The sequence below is a fragment of the Neophocaena asiaeorientalis genome, unplaced genomic scaffold, assembly GCF_003031525.2.
Source record: "Neophocaena asiaeorientalis asiaeorientalis breed wild unplaced genomic scaffold, Neophocaena_asiaeorientalis_V1.1 scaffold240, whole genome shotgun sequence".
Taxonomy (NCBI): Eukaryota; Metazoa; Chordata; class Mammalia; order Artiodactyla; family Phocoenidae; genus Neophocaena; species Neophocaena asiaeorientalis.
This window is the reverse complement of record NW_020185331.1, coordinates 259,821-280,754: the sequence shown is the minus strand read 5'-3', so window position 1 is coordinate 280,754 and position 20,934 is coordinate 259,821. Positions and strand designations below refer to the sequence as shown.

At 49.4% G+C, this 20,934-nt stretch overlaps 1 protein-coding gene across 1 annotated transcript in view; it reads left to right on the top strand.

The window, feature by feature from the left end:
* TLL2 (tolloid like 2) overlaps window positions 1-20,934 on the top strand; it is a 128,215-nt gene that overhangs the window by 98,191 nt on the left and 9,090 nt on the right. The window contains exons 10-17 of the mRNA XM_024734994.1: window positions 1,369-1,471; window positions 7,808-7,924; window positions 8,916-9,061; window positions 9,517-9,712; window positions 17,046-17,171; window positions 17,928-18,088; window positions 18,739-18,919; window positions 20,359-20,484. Coding sequence (XP_024590762.1) covers window positions 1,369-1,471; window positions 7,808-7,924; window positions 8,916-9,061; window positions 9,517-9,712; window positions 17,046-17,171; window positions 17,928-18,088; window positions 18,739-18,919; window positions 20,359-20,484 — 1,156 coding nt within the window. The remainder of the gene's footprint in view (window positions 1-1,368; window positions 1,472-7,807; window positions 7,925-8,915; window positions 9,062-9,516; window positions 9,713-17,045; window positions 17,172-17,927; window positions 18,089-18,738; window positions 18,920-20,358; window positions 20,485-20,934) is intronic.

The following is a 20,934-nucleotide window of genomic DNA, read 5'->3' as shown; positions in this document are numbered from 1 at the left end:
CCGGAAGGGAGGGGCCCCCGCCCCCCCCCCACCCAGTGGGAAAAGCCGTAGATAGGGTCAGAGGTGCAGGAGCTGGGGCAGGGTGCTTCAGGGGACTCTGGAGAGCGAAAGGGCTGAGAGATGGCGGGCAAGGTACACGCACCTTGCACGCCGAGGACGGGCAGGGAGCCCACTTGGGAGCTGCAGCCAGACAATCCCGGGCACGTTGCATGGCGGGGCTTGAAGGGGGTGAAGGGAGAGGGCAAACCTGACCTCGGTCTGGGCCGTCTGAGTTGGAAGGGGTGCAAGTCTGTAGGGCCCCCCCTCCCCCTCCGCTGCTTGTGGGCAGGGGCACCACTGAATGGCCTCAAGTGTGTCCAGAGGGACTGGAAACCTTCCTTCCCAGTCCCTCGGAACCCCCCTCCCCAGCCTTCACTCCTCCTCACCTCTTCTGCCCCCTCGTCCCAGACACGCGCACGATGACCCTGCTGGATACACGGCGCGGCTCCCCAGACATCTCCTTGCTCTGCTCGTGTCAGTCCCTTGCATCAAAAATTCTGTCTGGCCCTCCTTCTCTGGCCCCTGGACCCCTATTCTCCTTAGGTTAAATGCCACCTCCTCCGAGAAGCCTTCTCCAGATTTTCCTGGGCAGAATCTAGTTCTCCTTCCTTGGGGCTCCAGAATGCCTTTCTGTCCATCCCTTTCTTCTCAGCATTTATTCCTTAGTGTCCTAATTGGCTTGGCACATCTGCCCTTCCCTCATTCTCTGAGCTCCTTAAAGGCAAGTACTCTGTCTTACTGATCTTTCTGTCTTGACTGGCCAACACAGACTGTCACACAGTAGGTCAACTAACAATGGTGGAATGAATGAATAAATGAATGAACGGACTAACTGTAGGAAGGCTATTAGACACACCACACCTCAGAAGAGTGAGGTCATGGCCAGGGGAACACTGATCACAGAGGTGCTCAGATGCACTCGGGTTCACCCCAAACCCTTTGGAATGATTGATGATGTTTTAAGATCTTTTCGTATCTCTAAACTCCATTGACCTCTTACCTCCTTCCAAATCCCCAGTCTCAGCGCATCCCGACCAGTCTTTTTAATGCATCTTGCTTTCTATAAACCACCAAGTGACTTCAAAAGCCCAAGTTATTCCCCAGACAGAACCAAAGAACCCATCTCCTCTGTTTATTCCCCATCCTGTTTAAGGTTTATTATTGAATGTCATGAGGTTTCCTGTGAATGTGCTTTCGAGAGGACACTCCTACTGTGGTCTGAGAGCTGTGTATGCTAAAGGGTAACGTGAGAACACCGCTATGCCAGACGTATCTTCAAAACTCCTCAGGCTTGGCTGCCAAAACTCACTTTACGGTAACTCTTTGCAGATCGTCTTAAACTTCACATCCATGGATTTGTTTAAAAGCCGCCTGTGCTGGTACGACTACGTGGAGGTCCGGGATGGTTATTGGAGAAAAGCCCCCCTGTTGGGTGAGTTGACTTCAGAAAGCCTTAAGAGAGGAGTGCTCAGATGCTGTCTGCGATGCTGTTAATATCTGGAAGGGTCCATCCCGCCAGTGACAGGAAGCTCTCACGGGTCGGTGTCATTGTAAAACTCTGAACACTCCATTTGGCCGCACATGTTAAAAGCTTTTAAAACTGCGAATACTCTTTGGCCCAGCCGTTCCACTTCTTAGAATTTATCCTAGGGAACTAATTAAGGAAGTGTGCAAAGCTCTCGCTACAGGGATGTTCAGTGAAGCAGGACACATTGAAAACAATTTAAATATTCAACAGTAGGGGTTAGATGAATAAATTATAATACATCTTTTCAATGAAAAACTATCCAGCCATTAAAAATAAAGTTGGAGGGGGCTATTTATTGATACAGAAAGGTGTTCATTGTACACTGCTACACAAAAGGTGTTGCAAAATAGGATATGCAACATGTAGGATTCCGTTTTAACAAAAATACACTTGTATATCGATGCAGGCGTTGCAAAACCAGATGCCTTCGGGTATAAGGTGTAAATGAGTGAGATGGGGCTGGTATAATAAAGTAAGAAGTGACAGGGAGTGTGGCAAACTGATCAGTAAATACCCCGACTCAAATTACCCAAAACAAAATTACTGAAAACATTGTGCAGGCTGGATTTGACTGGAAGAAACCATTTTGCGGTCTACAATATAAATATTAAGTAAAACAAGACATATAAATAAATAACACACAGTGGTTATTTCAGGATGATGGAGTATTTTTTAAAATTTATTCTGTTGTTGTTGTTCTTGGTTTAGCTATATTTTCTAATTTCTCTATGATGAGCATGTATTCTTTTGGGGAGATGAACAGTGCTTGAACTCATCCGTGAAAAGGCAGGTGGACCTTGGAGTGAGAGAAGGTAGGCAGGTGGCATAAAGAGAAAAGTCAGTTCACTCAGGGTTGGTCACCAGAGACAGATCTCTCAGGGTGACCAGGGAAGATTACCGTCATGTAGAGGACCAGTGGCATCAGTGTTAGGACGACGGACATGGGGACTCGTTTGGCCCAGAAATGTCCACCATGGTGGAGCCAGAATGAGAAGCAGAGTCGCAAGGGGCCAGCTGGGAGGGTGTCCGCTGAGAGTGGGTTGTCCTTATTTTTAGAGTGCTATTTGGGGTGGGCTTCTGAGTTGGACCAGCATAAGTTCGCAGTGCAGACTTTGTCCCTGGCATGTCTTCACGTAGGCAGAAAAGCCATACTTGCTATGCTTCGAATGACCGGCCTGAGTGTGAGCTGCTATTAGGACAACTGACCAAAGATGGAGGCCGGAGAGAAGGGAGAGAGCTAAGGTGGGGAGTTTCACTGCCAGACTGAGCCCAGCTTCGTTTCAGATTCTGGGGTAGATCGGAAGAGACAGGGACAGAGGGTCTGGCTGGACCCAGCGGGGCCTGGCAGGTACTAAGCTTCTGTATGGACAAAGGGTCTCAGCCAGATCAGCTACCACTGGGAAAGGCACACAAGCCCACTGAGTCCAGAGGGCCATGAGTTTAAATTCCTAAAGGTACAAATAGATAGGAATTTGTAAAGAAGTTTTGATGAGCGCCCTTGCACTCTGAGAAAGGAAGCACAGGGTGGGGGGCAACCTCATGGTTTGGTTTGTATACTTCTGGATTATTTGGCTCTTTTACAAGAATGCATTCAGATATTATTTTATAATTAATAAAAGAAACTGTTTGGGAGGAGTTTCATGATAACATGGAATCTCGGGGACCTTAGAGTCACTTAATCACATACCTTCATGAGAAAACCACACTCTCCAAGTGCAAACCAACTCGTTAAGGCCACACAGCCTGCTGGTGGCTGAGATCAGGTCAGAACTTAGGTGTCCAGCTGATGGGGCAAGGGGACTGCGGAATCTAGAAGGGGCTCCCCATAGGACTGCCATGATTCGTTGTTTATCTGAAATTCAAATTTAACTGGGCTTCCTGTATTTTTGTTTGCTAAATCTGGCAACCCTATACCCACCAGGGAATGTGATAGACTTTAAAAAGCTCAGGAGGGGGAAGTTCTCTGTTCCTAAAGTTCCATGGAGAGGGCCAAGGCACGCTCCTGAAAATGGGCACAGGCAGAGGGATTTCCAGCTGTTCCTTGAACGTGAAACAAGAATTTTCTCACTACAGATCCTGGGAACTCTGATTACACGTTCATTGATTAGATGGAGCTTTTGCTGTTCGTCATTATCAATGATGGTTTTTTGTTTGGGTTTTTTTTTGTTTTGCTTATATTTTACACACTTTTGCAGTGAGTGTGTGTATATGTATGTGAGAGTGTGTGGATGTGAGAGAGAGAGTGTGTGTGCGTGCGCGCGCACCGAGTGTGCTGTAGCCAAGGCATGGCCCAGCGCCTGTAACCGTCATTCTTCAATTGCAGGAGTTCTCCTTTGCCAACTATTTGGCCTGCTCTGATGTTTCCAAATGCAGTTGTTAGTGAACTTTTGTGTTTGGAACAAGTGCATTGTGTGGGCCGAGCTGGTCCCTGGGAGGGGTCGGTGCCATGAAATCTGCCGGGAGGAGGCAGGTCAATGCCCCTTTGGCAGGAGAGAGAGCGGATTAGGGTGGATTGTGAAAGTATGCATCTTGCTCTGAAAAACTGTGCATCGCATATTTTCCCAGGGCAGTGTGTGAAAATCCAGGCATAACGGACGCATAACTTTTTATGAATGAACCCTTTATGACTCCCCATGGAGTCCACTTGTAGTGTCCTCATCTGCATTTCCTCTTCTTGATATCCTTATTAAACTCCTCCTCCAAAGGCAGGAACCGGATTTCAGTTTAGGAATCTGACACCTTCTCTCTAGTCCATTTTCTCTCCAGCCTGCTAGTCTCCTTGGGAGAAGGGTGTTTGGGGCCCAGCTTTTCACATAGTGATTAAAGGGAAATGTAAGTAGATTGAGAACATTTCATGGCTGCTTAAAGAGAGCAGATTGTTTTTTTCAGTTTCGGGGGTCACTGAGGAGATTGCCCCTAAAGAGGGGAGGAAGGTGGCTGCATACAGAACGCATCCAGTAATCTGAAACACTGGCCTGTTAATTGGATTCCCCTCCCTTATTTCTGCTAGAGGAATTACTCTAACAATGCACTCTTGTAGGCAGAACGGTCCTCGGGCATTCTGTCCCACCACAACGCACACAAAAGCTTTTCTTCCGCCTTCCCTGAAGTGGGGAGGGAAGTTCAGAAAGGCCAGGCTGGCCAATCAGTGTCGCGTGGCTCCTCTACTAAGGGCTCTCTGGGCAGGGGCGGCCCCCCAAGTGAGCAGAACCGATGGCATGAATCAAACTGGCCAGCCTGGTATTGACACAAGTTTGCTTTATGGTTTTGAGTCTTTGATCTTCATTCCTATGTGTCTGTTTCCAAATTGGGGAAATGGGAATAGTGATTATATTCCAGACAGCAGATTTGATGTCTGCTGATCCAAAAAAGGTGCAGTGTTCAGAACTGCACCTCAAACAGAGGAGTTCCTTTGGATGGTGGTGGCGGTGATGGTGATGATGATGAAGAGCGTGAGACTGATGATGAAGGTCAAGATCTCAGGCTGCCAAGGTTCAAATCCTGCTGCCACTTACAATCCTGAGTGTAACTCACACTGAGTGTAACTCAGCTCAGATTCTCCAAAGCTCAGTTTTTTCAGAAATGAGATTAATAATAGCACCTATTTCAGAAGGTAGTAGGGAGGCAAATAGAAAATCCATGTAAAGTATGTAGGACAGTGTCTGGCATAGTCTGGTTCAATTCCAAAGGGAGCTTTTGTCAGAACCATTACAGTGAAGGTGAGAATCTGGAGACATCAGTCCAGGGACAATGTAGACGGTTCTACTTAAGAATTACAAGGTGATCTGGGGAGACGTTGCTTAGACATAATTTGTCATTTATTCTACCAAGTCTAGCTCTGCCAAGGCAGTAAAACACACCTGAGCCGGTAATTCCTGTCTCTTCCGGGGTACGGAGCAGAGGTGGGTGGTCCTGTGGCCCTGGGGTGCGTGGTTTCTTAGGCAGCAAGGTGGTGGAAGTCCCTCTCTCTTTTGAAAACTTCCCCAGCGGCTGTGACAGCTGGGGTTTTAAAAGGAGAAATTTGGACTTGAAACTCGGTTTGGCTAAGAGAGTTCCTTTTGTGAACCGGCATTGCCTCACTGCTGTTCAGCGGCTCCATCTTCTCACTCGTGAGCAATACTTCCCCAGGCTTACATGCTGTTTTCCAAGAACTAATTGATACTAATTGGCCATGCCCGAGGAACCGTTATTGGAAGTGTATAGACTTCTGATGGATTTTTCCTTGCCCAATTCTCAACAGCAGTTTTAGCTCATCTCCCTTAATATTAAGCTCCCCAAATCCGAAAGGCTACAGGCAGCCAGAATCAGAAGGAAATGGAAGATTAGCAACCTCTACCCCTGTGTCTCCCCAAAGAATGTCGACCACAGTTGGCCCCTAGGAAGTGTCTGTAGTGGCATTTATGACTCCCCCAGTCTCATCCCCCCGTCCCAGTTCTCAGAAGGGCAGAGCAGGGGAGCAGCGTTACAGCTTCAAGCGGTCGATCCAGTGGCTAACACAGTGCTGGCCGTAAGAGGATACCCACTAAACATCTGTCAAATGGACTTGAAAACATTTTTTGGAGATAAAATTCATGCACCATAATACATCTCATCATTAGCGCATGTAAGTCAGTGGTTTCAGTGTGCTCACAGAGCTGTACAGCCACCACAGTCTGAGAGCGTCTTCGTCATCCCCCAGAGAAAGCCCATACCCATTAACCGTCACTCCCCCAACCCCCGTGTTGAATGGATTCTTGAGTGACTCACACAGTCAGCGCTTGGTGGAGCCACGGACGCTTTCCGTTCCGAGAGACCTTGGCTGGTCTGTGTTGTGAGCTGATGGAGTATGACTCAGTCCATCTCCCACCCCACCCCCGTTCTTGCCCCGGCTGCCATCCTTATGTGGCATTGGAAATTATATGGCCAAGGATGACCATGCCCTGGGAAGGCCTGGCCTTCCCCCTTTTCCTCCGTAAAGGGTCCAAATTTCATACAATGTACTCACGTGTTTAAGAAATACACATTTATTTGTATGTTCACTACCACAAGTTCAGTAGCAATTATGAGCCCCTTTCCATCAGGTAGTGGGAAGCTAATTACAGTCATTTGTGTTTTTTCCCGCAGGGTGCCAGTGGGGGGCACACTTTGTGCCAGGGCATGGTGTCTGGCACATTGCCATCCCAACTGGCATTGCTGGGATGTCCTCATCCCCCTCTTGTCTCCAGTCCTCTGTCCACCTAAGTGGCTGTGGTGCTTCCTCCTTGGCTCAGCCCTAGGTCAGTTCAGATTGGTACCAAGTCTACATCTCCCTAGAAGACCTTCTATGGGAGACGTGCTATGGCTCCCCAGGCCCTCTGGGCTATGGGAAAGTCGTTTCCATCCCCTCCCAGGAGTCCTGTTGCTGCCATCGTGTCCTGCTTTCCCTGAAGAACTCTGCATGCCAGTCTCCTGGCCTAATGTCTTACGAAAACACACAGACACTCCTGTTCTGACCCCAGATGGGACATGGGGAATCCAGGGTCTTGTTGCCCCTCCAGGCTGTGCCAGGGACTGCCCTGGGGGCACAGCTCTCTGCTTCTCCCAGCTCCTTAAACCTCCTTGGGGTCTCTATCAACCTTCTCCACCCAGGGCACAGGGTCCTTTCAGAGGTTCCATGGTGCCCTCTCCAATCCTCTCTCCCTCTAGGAGAGGATTGCTCCTCCATCCTAGGAATCTTTCTAAGACTACAAGGCAGGGGAAATGTGCTCTCATTCACTGTGTATTTTCCCACATCTTTGGTATTGTGGCCAGACTTGTGGAATTCAAAAGCCAAGAACTGATTTTGTCATATGTGTCCTCTGGCAACCCTTCCCCGAGACAAGGAAGGCATAAGGCATGCCCCCCAAATAGAAGGGTGTATATGTAATAGAAATACCAGGGAGGACACTCATCACTCGCTCAGACCACCATCCCACCACTGGCCTTGCTGGGACGTCCTCATCCCCCTCAGCACCTCAACAAGACCCACTGGTAGGGGAGGGGGTGCCTGGGCCACACTCAGGGTATTTGATTGATTGGCGTCTGAGACTCTCCTGAAGGAGGCATACAGGCCTGTGACTGTTTCCATCCCAGCTTTTAATCCTGTATGTGCTACAGGATGAGTTGCCCAGCGAGGACTGCTCACCTTGAACCGCATTTGAAGCAACACTGCTCTCTCTCTGCCTGCACTGAGTCCCTCCGTCCTGTCTGCCAGCAGCCTGACCGTTCTTTTCCGCTTCCCAGGTAGGTTTTGTGGCGACAAAGTCCCGGAGCCGCTCATCTCCACAGACAGCCGGCTCTGGGTGGAATTCCGAAGCAGCAGCAACATCCTGGGCAAGGGCTTCTTCGCGGTGTATGAAGGTTTGTTCATGACGAGGGGAGCCGCCGGCGTGGTTCCTGATGTGCCTCAGTCCTTCACATGCAGCCGGTGTCCCTTCCCACCCTTGCACATGTGGCAGCTGCCCGAGCCCTGAGGGTGGGGCAGCACCGTCCCCTTCTCCCACCTTATGGAAGCTGAGAGGCTAGCTGGGCTCCCTTCAGGACAGGCGCCATCTACCTGTCACCACCCAGCGGGGATGGTGTTGTGTTGGGGGTTATGGAACACTTTGGAAATGAAAGCAGCCTCTGAATAGCTGTGTGAGTCTGAGCAAAGAATCCAAACCGCTCCGAGTTACATTTGTGAAAAGAGGGCTTTGGACAATGTCAAGGAATTTCCAGCTACATTTCTTGGAAGGGCCTCTGAGGCCATCATGGTGGTTGAGTTGAGGGAACCAATAGGTCTGGGCTCTAGGCAGCTGCCACCAGGGCAATTCTGCTTCTGTTTGTTCCATATATTGGGTTTCTCTGGCTAGTTACCCCTGTGCCCGCCCTCCACCCAAAGGAAAACACTAAATAGTTATTAAGGCCCCTTAGGGACTTAAATTGTAATTTTGGAGAGGCCAAAGCTTTGTTTTTATAAAGGAAATAGCGTGTGTGTGCGTGTGTACACATCACTCTGTACCAGAGACCTCCACCCTCTGCATCGGAATCACTGGGGAATCTCAAACCCCCGGTGATCACCCAGGCACAATTGATCAGAACTTCTTGGGATGTGGCCCTGGCTCCCATAGTTTGAAAAATCTCCCAGGTGATTTTGATGCACAGCAAAGGTAGAGAACCACTGCTCTATACAGTTATTTTCTTTATATGAGAAATATTCAGAGTTGCAAACACATGAGATCATGCCTTTCTGGAGGCACAGTCTTGGTTGAATGGAAATGAAAATGTTGGCAAGTGGAGCCACCTAGTGGTGTACTTCCTTAGTAAGGGTCTGACCAGGGACCCCCCTTTCCTCCTGGCTCTTTTTCTAAAGCTACCTGTGGGGGAGACATTAACAAAGATGCCGGTCAGATTCAATCTCCAAACTACCCGGATGACTACAGACCTTCCAAGGAATGTGTTTGGAGGATTACGGTTTCGGAGGGATTTCACGTGGGGCTCACCTTCCAAGCTTTTGAGGTAAGTACTGCTGATCTTAGACATTGTGCTCTATAAAGATACGTTTCCATTTTTTTGGTTGAAAACAGGAACCTAAGAGGCCATTTCAAGTCCATGATGCATTTTGCCAGGACATCTGGTTATCAGAGCCTCTGCAGGCTTTGAAATCACATCTGCCTCCTTGCTGAAGGCTGCTGGAGAGGGTGGGGGAGTAATTGAAGCAGAAGTCGTCTAGAATGGGATCCCAGGGCGTTTTGTTGAATCTTTCTTCCCTGTTTATCATGACTTAATCTCTTTGCAGCTTGATTCATCCTCGACTTGCACAAGTAGGAGACAGCTTGGAAAAGCCCAGGACACGTTTGGGTCCTTTTGTCTCTTGGTTAGATTTTCAAGAGTGATATTTAGGTTCCTTTCTTAAATTGAAAACCTTAAGGCCAAGCTGCTGTCTTTCACGTCGTCTCCGTTTCTCCGTTTAGATCGAAAGACACGACAGCTGTGCATACGACTACCTGGAAATCCGCGACGGCCCTGCGGAAGAGAGCGCCCTGATTGGCCACTTCTGTGGCTATGAGAAGCCAGAGGATGTAAAGTCCAGCTCCAACAGAATGTGGATGAAGTTTGTGTCTGATGGCTCTATCAATAAAGCAGGCTTTGCAGCCAATTTTTTCAAGGGTATGAATTAGCAGTTGTTTCCATTTTAGTCACAGGATGAAGTACTGCCCCCCTGGCCTAAGAATCACAAAACCCATAGGGAACCTTAGCACCAAACAAGGCTTCCTGCAGTGAGGAGGCAGCAAGCCGTTTCAGAGCTGTGCGTAGATCCCCAGCGGAGTTCACGACTGACTGGGGAACAGGCTCAGCCTTGGCTTCTTTCTCTGTGGTAGAAAGTTGTGCCGCTGCACTTGGAAATTAGGTTTATGAGTTTCCAAGGTCAACTTCATGAACCTTAGTGAAACTGAGCATTGATAACAATACATATTTGTGTAGTCACTATCATTAATTGAGCACCTACTGTGTGCCAGGAACGGTGCAAGGTACTTGACTTACACTATGTCATTTAATTCCCAAAATAAACCTCTGAGTTGGGTTTAGATCATGCTTGATCAGGGTTGAGAAGGGCTGCTCAGGGTCACTCAGTTAAGTGGCAGATCAAGAATCTAAACACCGTCGGACTCCTAAGCTCAAACTCTTTCTAGAACATTGCCTTGCATGCCCTGATGTGGGCCAGAGAGGCAGCCCAGGTCTTCAGCTCCTGAAGCATCAGCTCCCAGTCTACAAGCCTACCCTCAAGTGGGCAGAGCTGGGCAGGGGGCAGGGGGAGACTGAGACGGTGTGGCGCTCACAGGAAACAAACCTTGGTGCCACCTTAGGGACTGACTGCTCTGTAAGATCTTGGTAAAATCAGATGCAGAATGGCATGGGAAGACCAGCATTCCTGGCCCCAGCAGAGTGAGCTTCCTAAGACTCTTTTTTTTTTTTTTTTTAACATCTTTATTGGAGTATAATTGCTTTACAATGGTGTGTTAGTTTCTGCTTTATAACAAAGTGAACCAGTTATACATATACACATGTTCCCATATCTCTTCCCTCTTGCGTCTCCCTCCCTCCCACCCTCCCTATCCCACCCCTCTAGGTGGTCACAAAGCACCGAGCTGATCTCCCTGTGCTATGCAGCTGCTTCCCACTAGCTATTTATTTTACGTTTGGTAGTGTGTATATGTCCACGCCACTCTTTCACTTTGTCACAGCTTACCCTTCCCCCTCCCCATATCCTCAAGTCCATTCTCTAGTAGGTCTGTGTCTTTATTCCCATCTTACCCCTAGGTTCTTCATGACCTTTTTTTCTCCCTTAGATTCCATATATGTGTTAGCATATGGTATTTGTTTTTCTCTTTCTGACTTACTTCACTCTGTATGACAGACTCTAGGTCCATCCTTAGACTCTTTTGAATAGATAGGTTTTCCTTCTCTGCTCTCAGAGCCCTGGAATTCCTCAGACCACATGCTAAGAGGAAATATCGGCTATTCCCCAATGCATTGTGACTGGGCGCCCACCATCACACCAGCAGCCACTGAATGGAGATATCCAATCTGCAACTGGTGGTCCCCAATCAGTGACCCCTTCCTCCCTCCTCTCCCAGGGCTCCTGGCTGTGCTAACCCAGAATTCCTGGTCCCTTCCTTCCTCTGTCTCCCCATCTGCCCCCTCTTTATCCCCTTCTCCCAGGTTTTAGGTGAGCAGATGGTGTCAGAAGAACCCACTTCAAGCTGTGTGACCCCGAGCAAGCATCCCTTTGTCCTTACTGAAGCCCCTGTTTTCCTCTCTGTAAAACAAGGAGAAGGAAATCTGCCCATTTTACCCAGCCAGCTGTGAAGCCCCAATGAAATGATGGCTGTGGAGACACTTCATAAGCTGAAAAGTACCACACAAGTGTGTGGGATTTTTTTTTTTTTTTTTCTGCTTTGAGCCATCTGGGGACAGCAAACCCAAACAGAAACAGAGCAGAATCCTAATGCTCTGAATAATTGGAGACAAAGTTTAATTCTTTCCCAAAAGCAAAAACAAACAAAAAACCAAAAACCCAAGCCACATCAAGTGTATTTCAAACGCAGTTCGCCTAGTGGTTGTGGTGGGAAGAAGGACATGGGAGTCTTAGTAGAGATGCCTTAGTAGAAGTAGAGATGCACAGCCCTCGCCTCACCCTAGCCCAGACTGCACCTGCTGGGTGTCTCTCAGCCTGGGGAGACCCCCATCTGACTTAGCGGCCACGCTGGTTGGGTCGCCTACAGCAAGTTTATAAAACCTCTCTGAGCCCCAATCTCTCTACCTGTAGAAACAATGCTGCCAGGTTATTGCAGAGTTATTGTCAGGAGAAAATGAAATAGCATTACGTGAACACACATGGTGTCATGTTTAGTCCCATTAATTTTTTTTGCTAAGGAAGGGATCTCTGAAGTGGTTATTTTTCTCTCTGGGAAAAAATGATGCGACAACTTCTTCTTGCAGTTGCCGTGTGTCACTTTCTTATCGCTGCTGTAACCAGTGACCACAAATATGGTGGCTTAAAACAACACAAACTTATCATCTTACAGTTCTCGAGGTCAGATTCCCTTGCCTTTTCCAGCTTGTAGGGGAGGCGCCTGCACTCCTTGGCTGGTGGTGCCCTTTGGTCTTCAAGCAGCAAGGACAGCTGAGACCTTCTCGGGCTGCATCCCAGACCTCTGCCTCCATCATCACGTTTCCTTTTCTGACCCTGACTCTCCTCCTCCCACTTTCAGTTGTAAGGACCCTTGTGGTTACAGTGGGCCCACCCAGACGATCCAGGATAATCTTCCATTTCAAGAACCTGAAATCACATCTAATCACATCTGCAAAGTTCTTTTTGCCATGTAAGGGTAAGGTAACATCCCCAGGTTCCAGGACTATGATGTGGACGACTTTGGGAGACCTCATTTTACTTACCACATCACAAATAATCGTGAGGTTTTATTCTAATTCTGTTTATCCTAATTCTCCTGTCCTTCTCCTTCCCTGACTTCCACCCCCAGGTCCGTAAATTAGGTGTTGGGGCTTCTTTCCAGTAAGAGAACTGGTAACCAGTTGGCACTGGCCCACCCACATCTCATTCCTGGTTCTGCTGACTATCAGCATTGCAATCTTTGAGAGGACCAGCTAAAACTGGAGGTTAGGGTTCCCAGATTGAACAAATTTTTAAAAACCGTTTGCCCAGTTAAATTCAAAGTTCAGACAAAGAATGATCTTTTAGTATATGTACGTCCCAAATATCACATACTGTACCAAGAAATAATTGCTCATCTGAAATTCAACTTTAATGGAGCCTTCTGCTTTTTTTGTGGCAACCCTACTGGAGATGCCAGTCAGTGCAGTGGAGAGGGGTGTTTCTATCTGTGATGCTAAACCGGTTTGTAAGGGACTGAGTCTAGAACCTTGGCCTGCTCTGAGCAGCCATGATAACTAGCTCCGTTTTAGTGGTTAGAAAATGCCATCTTCTCCCTCTTCTACCTTTAACATTTATTCAGCAGTCACCAAACTGTCTCAGGGGCTGTGGGACAGAGGAGAACATGGTCCTCGTCTTTAAGAGCTCAAGGTGACAAAGGAGACCTGTGAGCCAATGGGCAGTGATAGTGAAGTGTTGACATCGGAGGAGGGTCTCACTCAGCATGGGGGTGGGGTCAGCACCCAGCCTAGATATTCAAGGACATGTCAGTTGGCAAACAGCTTTTTAGATGCCTGTAAAGGTGTTAATTGAAGCCCATCTACACTAACTTAGTGCACAGGCCCAGCTTGACATCTTTTTTATGTTAAGAAGGACTGTAGAGGGCTTCCCTGATGGTGCAGTGGTTGAGAGGCCACCTGCCGATGCAGGGGACACGGGTTTGTGCCCCAGTCCGGGAGGATCCCGCATGCCGCGGAGCGGCTGGGCCCGTGAGCCATGGCCGCTGGGCCTGCGCATCCGGAGCCTGTGCTCCGCGGCAGGAGAGGCCACAGCAGTGAGAGGCCCGGGTACCGCAAAAAAAAAAAACCCGAAAAACAAAGGACTGTAGAGAACCACATTTAGAAGAGAAGAACTATACAGCATTGACCTTGACCCTGAATCTTAAAAGAGGAGTCAGGTCTGGTGGAAGCCTCTTTGGGACCTATTAAAGGAGAAAGAAAAAACATCTATCGAGTATGCCAGAGGCTGTACCAGCTACCTCACTGTGTCTTCAGGACAGCCCCTTGCTTGGCATCATTACCCCCATTTTAAAATTGAGGAAACTGAAGTTCTAAGGTGGCCGAGCTAGAAGTAGGCCCTGCACGTGTAGGACTTCACAGCTCATTCTCTTTCCTCTGCAGAGACCTGAAAGCCACAGGAAAGTAAAGTGAAGGGATTTGAATTTTTGATTTGATTCTGACGTCCGTCACCCTTCCGCCATGGGAGTATAGGGAGAAGGGCCCTGGATTCAGCCTCTGCTGTTCAGGGTCTAGCCCTGCCCACACACTTCTTACCAGCTTACTGCTCTCAGGCAGGTCAGTTTTCCTTTCTGAGACTTGATCCTACCTGCTTTGTCCTCCTCTGTATTCACAGTGCCAGACCCACAGGGGGCTCAATAAATACTTACAGGGAAGTGGATGAATGAATAAGGCTCAGATTCTCATTTGTGGATTGGGCTTCTTGCTCCCTGCTCTGCCTACCTTTCAGGGTTCCCACGCGGATGAATGAGGCCAGAGACCACAGTGCAGAGCAGCGCCGTCCAACAGAAATAGGAGGCAAGTCACAAATGCAAGCCATGAATGTAACTTTCAACTTTCCAGCAGCCACCTTACAAAAAAAAGCAGAGAAAGAAAGAGGCAAAATTAGTTTTAATACTATATTTTATTTAATCCAATATATCAAAAATACTATCATTTTAATATGTAACCAATGTACACAATATTAATGAGAGATTTTATGGCTTTTTTTTTCCACACTAAGTCTTGGAAATCCAGTGTGTTTTACGCTCACAGCACATCTGAATTTAGAATAGCTGCATTTCAAGTGTTCAGTAGTCACATGGGATCTAGCACAGGTTAGCACAGGTCTAGAGCCCCAACACAGCCAGCTCTTTGTCAGCCTTTTTCCAGCAAGGCTGTCAGTAGGATGTCCTGTGAGCACACAGGGGCCAATGCGTGTGTCAGGACTTCTCCAGTGAAAGAAAGTGGAAGAGTAACTACAAAGACCACGCAGAAGAGTTGGACCAGCCAAAGAAGCTCTTGCCTTGGTGCCAGTTGGCAGGAGTCTCTGCCCAGGGCCCAGCTGGCACGTGGCTCTGTCCAGGGTGCCAGTTGGCCTCTGCATCCCTCTCCTGGTGCCAGATGGAAGTCCCTCTCAGAGCCTGCTGGCCGGGCAGCAGGCGAGGCACCTCACATCTCTGCTTACTTGGGGAGATGGCGAGTGCATTTTCAGGTTGGCAGGGCCATTTTGCTGCCACACTCCCCACATAAATGGGAGGGTTTCCCACCTTGATCCCCATGCTCCACAGTCCCGGTACTGATGGCCCACCATGGGATCTGTGATGTGGGGGACTGGATCCCTTCAAGGTACTTCAAAAGCTTAGGGATGTGCCTTGCCTTCCCTTTCCTTAACTCTCTCTGAAACAATGTTTGGGATCCTACCTGAGTCATCTCATTATCTAACCTCAGAATGGTTCCTTCTTTCACTGGTACTACTTGGGGAAGGCCAAAAAAAGCCAGAGTCAGCAAAGCTGGTCCCTGATTCAGCTTCTTCTCCCACCCCCATGCTCTCCCAGATTTTTCTGGGTTGCTTGGCCTTGGCCACTGTAGCCCAGAGCAAGCATGAGCCTGTGGGCTTGAAGCAGATGATACTTCATTCTGGTGTGGAGGTGATTCAGAGGACACCCAGGCTCCCCCTGAGAGCAGGGGCCCTGGTTCACTTCCACACCATACACCCGAGCTGGAGCAGGGGTGGAAATGGCCAAACATCCCACTTCTCTTTCCGGAGAAATCTCAGGTGTAAACTATACCTTTTACCCATCTTCCTGGGCCAAACACCCTACCCTTCTAGTCTGTGGAGGAAATATACTCCCTTTGCTTTAGGTGCAAATCCAATACACCAGCCTCTCCCCCTCCACATGGCTAAGATGGTGCCAGGAGACTTATCAGTGGTCCTCCTTTTCTTGCCTATGACAATCGTGTGTCCTGCCCATCGCATCTTCTGGCATCAGTCTCCTCTCCCCCAACCACCCAGCTCGGCCCTTTGTTTAACTTGCTCTATGTTGATGGGCTCTTTCCATGGTTCCTTTCCGCCCTCCCGCCAGTTTCTTGGCTCTGCTGTGCTGCCTTCCTGCCCATCTAGTCTTCCTTCATTGGCCCATCCTTGATGCTTTTTCCTTCTTTCTGTTCCTGCCTTGTCTCTCTCTCCCCTCCCCAGGCCTACTCTACTCTTCCCTGATTCAGGGATGCCAGGTAACCTTATCCTTTTCACTACTCCCATCATTGTGTCTCTCCATCCACTGGAATTTCAAAAGCAGCCCTGCTCTTTCCTAGAGCAATAGCTAATGTGTACTGAGTGTCTATATGCTGGGTACTTCACAGGCATCATTTTCAATCACCACAACCCTAAAAGCAGATACTATTCTCATCTTAAAAGTGGAGGAAGGTTCAGAAAGGTCAAATCATCCAGTTTACTGAAGGAAGATCCCCTGGTGAATCCAACCCAGGTCTGTCTGGCTCACTCTAAAGACTGGACTTTTTCTATTCCTCATTGTTATTGATTCTCCTCCTTTTATACTTTTTAGCAAATGTCAGAGAAAGTACTTTGCCTACTGTAAAGTAGTAAATAATTGCAGGATTGTTACTACTTTAGCAAACTTCATACTTATACTTGTTTGAAGCTAAGGACAACTTCAACCCCTTGTCTAGAGCATGTCTCCTAAACCCAGTCTCCCCTACTGACCAACTTAGTTAAGCTTTTGTTGAGCCCAAGAACACATCACTCTTAGAGTCACCTAAGTTTACTCCTCACTATATGAAATGATGGGATATTTACAAACTATCCTGCACCCAGTGACGAGCCACCAGGTTGATGAGTATTTTGTGCATCGTGGATCAGGGAGATTGGAAGGAAATGTGTTTGAGTTGGAGTTTATTTGAGTTGGCAATTTTACGGCATTGAAATTGATCGTCTTTGGTATGATAGCTTTGAGATTTTCTAAGATCACAAATACTGCTGACGGAACCCTGCGGAGAATGAAGTTATACCAGGCCCGGTCTCCTCTCAAAGGAGCCCTGCTTCTGGCTAACAAGTTAGTCTTGTGTGTTGTCAAGATCCCACTCGCAGCTGTGGCTGCTGCTGGTTTCTGAGACGTGGACAGGGGACTCCTTGGAAGGTGGTCACAAGGAGTCACTCTTTTTCTTAGAGGGAATCCCGGGATGTGGAAAGCGACGGGGAACAGACCCGGCAGCTTTGTGATGACTTAACCATGGTCACCTTCCTCCCCAACAGAGGTGGATGAGTGTTCCTGGCCAGATCACGGCGGGTGTGAGCAGCGCTGCGTGAACACTCTGGGCAGCTACAAGTGTGTGTGTGATCCTGGCTATGAGCTGGCCTCTGACAAGAAGGCGTGTGAAGGTTGGTGTTGGACCTGCCAAGCTGGAGTGAGAAGGGATGGGGGACAAGTCTTAGGAGAAGGGGGGCAGATGAAGTTGGGGCAGCTGGTTGGCCGTGAAGTAACAATGGACAGCTGTGGGGATGACCCACCTCCTTCCTGGAGGGAAAAACAACTCGATGAAGCCACAAACGTGAGATGACTTTATCGGACTCCACCCCAGCAACTGTGCAGGTGGAACCATGGTTCATTTTCTTCTGTGACTGTGTGAAATGCGTATGATTATTAAGGTAGCAAATAAAAGCAAAGAATAAGTATGAGCACTTTGGTGTGACTCAACGAATAGTGCATTTCATTCATTCCATTCCTACCTGGCTGGTGGTGTTTTCCTTGCCCACCTGAATGACTGCTTGTTCATGGAAGCCAGGGACATTGCATAGCTTGGTGCAAACATTTCTAAATCTTGAAACTCTGGGCAGCTACAAGTGTGTGTGTGATCCTTGGTCCAAGTCATGTGAAGTCCCCAGCTATGCCACTGAGTGAGAGGTAAGCACAAATGCATCGTCTTTTCTAAAAAAGCTGTAAAGACTTGTCCTCCACTCCATCCCTCCAAATCCTCCGTTGAAACAGACTAGAAGAAAGGAGGCTGAATTAATCAGTTCAGATGGTCTATTTGTTGTTGTTATTAAAGAACAGCAGGGCTTGTTGCTGCTTGGGGGAAATTGCAGTCACTTGGAAATAAAACCAGATGAATCTTGCTTTTTTTCCCCCCCATGCAGTGGCCTGTGGCGGTTTCATTACCAAGCTGAATGGAACCATCACCAGTCCTGGGTGGCCAAAGGAGTATCCTACAAACAAAAACTGTGTCTGGCAAGTGGTGGCCCCCGCTCAGTACCGGATCTCCCTTCAGTTTGAAGTGTTTGAACTGGAAGGCAATGATGTATGTTTCTGCACTCCAATTGACTGGGGATCGTGTTGGGATGTGGCTCAGGGCTGAAAACTGGCGAGGGGCTCAGCAGGCGGGGAGGTGGCCTCCTAGGGTCGTGGGGTTGTAGCTGGGCGGAATCTGGGGGGTGTTTGGTGAGGCAGTTTCAGCGGCACACCCTCTGCAGATGGAGGGCTTTGGTCCTCTCGTCACTGATAAATCCGAGGAGAATCAGGACAAGAGAGGAGGAGGCGGGTCTTGGGGGCGGGGGCTGCGAGGTGGTCAGGACAGGTACATCCCCTGGGGTAGGAATCTGGGGCTTGGCGTCCAGCTGGGAGGAATGGAGGCGGTGAGATGCAGCTGGTGACCAGGGTGGCATAAACACCCCATTCCCTCCCTTGGGCGGTGGTCACGGGATGATCAAGGCATCCAGCCGAGGCTCAGGCAGAGCCCTACAGCTGGACAGCTAGTCAGGAATGCCCCCTGTCTGCACCTTGGGCTGGAGGGATCCCAGTAAGAGTCGAGAGGACCCTCCCACTGGGCCTGAAAGAGCTCGACTGCCCAGCTGGCAGGGTGCAGCTCTCAGGAAGGCAGCCCTGCCATGCGCCAGGGTCTGCGGCGGGACTTGAGGGCACCGGGCGGCTCCCCATGGCTCCCCCTTGCAGGTGTGTAAGTACGACTTCGTGGAGGTGCGCAGCGGCCTGTCCCCTGACGCCGGGCTGCACGGCAAGTTCTGTGGCTCTGAGACGCCCGAAGTCATCACCTCGCAGAGTAACAACATGCGCGTGGAGTTCAAGTCCGACAACACGGTCTCCAAACGCGGCTTCAGGGCTCACTTCTTCTCAGGTGTGCAGGTTTGGGGGCAAGACCACAGGCTGAGGGCAACACGGCTTTGCGGGCTTCCAGCCTCGGGGCACCCTCCCGCCCCTCTCTGCCCGCTGCCCCGGCCCTCACAGTGTCTCTGCCTCGGTCCTGGTTTTATAGCGTGGTGGCTGTGTTATTGCAGGGCTACCAAAACAAGTGACCACAAACCAGGTGGCTCAAAACAACAAAAAATGTTGTCTCTCACAGCTCTGGAGGCCAGAGGTCTGGAACCGAGGTGTGGGCAGGGCTGTACTCTCCCAGAGGGCTTGGGGAGGAGCCTTCCTTGCCTCTTTCTAGCCCGTGGTTCCAGCGCTGAAGTGTTGGGTGGTCTTCATCTCTTTATTTTTTACGGGCTCTTAAAGGATTCTTAGTTGTCCTCATAGAACCAGAGGGCAAAACTAAAGCACCAAGTGTTCAGTGACACATTACCCGCAGTGGGCAGAGGGTACAGAGAGGAGGGAGATGTCCCTGACCCTTGAAGTTATCCTGGTGGGAGGGCCGGGGATGGAGGTTGGTCCTCGGTTAACAGGGAAGGAAGCTGGCTTAGGAGAGGGCTGCATACTGTGCCGGCTTGAGCTACAAGATCCGTAACGACAACAACAGCTAACATCTGAGTCCATCCATAGTAATAAATAAAAACTAACACTGACTCAGGGCTGGACGCTGTTCTGAGTGCTTTCCCTGTACTAATTCGTTTCCTCCTCTCAACAATCCTGTGAGGTAAGGACACCATAAGTGACTCCACTTTACAGGTAAGGCAACCGAGGTACAGAAGTCAAGGGCTCCCCAAGGTCACAACAGCTGGAAGTGGAGGAGCAGGGCTGGCACTGGGCCGCCTGGCCCGAGGCTCGCACGCTTACCTGCTCCACAGGCAGGAGGAGGTGTGGGGCCGTGGAGTGACAGCCCAGGCCTCTGGTCACACAGACTGCTTGCTCACTGAGTAACCTTGGGCACGTTAACGTTCTCAGCCTCAGTTTTCCTACCTGTAAAATGGGGGCATAGGCACCTCCCTCCTAAGGTTGTGTGCGAATCAACGTAGATAATACAGAGGGTATAATAGAGTGATTAGTGTCCATCACAGGGTAAATACTCAGTGCACGGTGGTTATTTTTATTATTGTTAATATTATTATTAATACTACTAGCCCATCCTTTAAGGAGCTCCTTGGTTTGGGTGGGGGGCAGGAGGGGAGAACCTATATATACATTAAAGTGCTTTAGGAGCATGGGGAACTCAACATGTACCAGGGCCAGGTAGTCTCCAAGGAATGCTGCCCCACCCTCGGCCCTGTGGAAGGATAATCAGAGTTGGGACAATCAGGGAGGCTCCCTGGTGGAGACTCCTTTTGAGCTGGGTTCTGGGCTGTGAGGGACGTTCCCAAGTTGGTGGTTCCTCTTAGGAGAGTCCGTTGATCTCCGCAGACAAGGACGAGTGCGCCAAGGACAACGGCGGGTGCCAGCACGAATGTGTCAACACCTTCGGCAGCTACCTGTGCAGGTGCAGGAATGGCTACCGGCTCCATGAGAACCGGCAGGACTGCAAAGAGGGTGAGGCTGGAGCGTGGCCGGGGTGGAGGGCGCAGGGAGGCTCACCTTGGCTGCCCAAGTGTGCTCATGCGTAAGAGTGAGAGCGAGGGGCGCTTCCTCCAGGCCTAGCAAGCCCCGAACTGAGGCTCAGCTTCTGCCTTCCCTCCTCCCACCTTCCTGCTCAAGAGTGATTTTCGCCAGGGCAGTCACTCCTTCAGGAAGCTTGTAGGGGCCCTTGAGTGCTCTCCTACAGTTATTATTGCAAAGTGGTTAAACGCCAGGCTCCAGAATCAGACCACCTAGGTTTAAATCTTGGCTCTGCTACTTACTAGCTGTGCGACCTTGGGAGACTTAGTTAACCTCTCTGAGCTTCAGTGTCCTCTTCTGTTTCAAACGGACTAAACATACCTCCTTCTTAAAGTTTTTGTGAGGGTTAAATGAGAGCATGCTTAGAAAGTATTTCAGACAGAC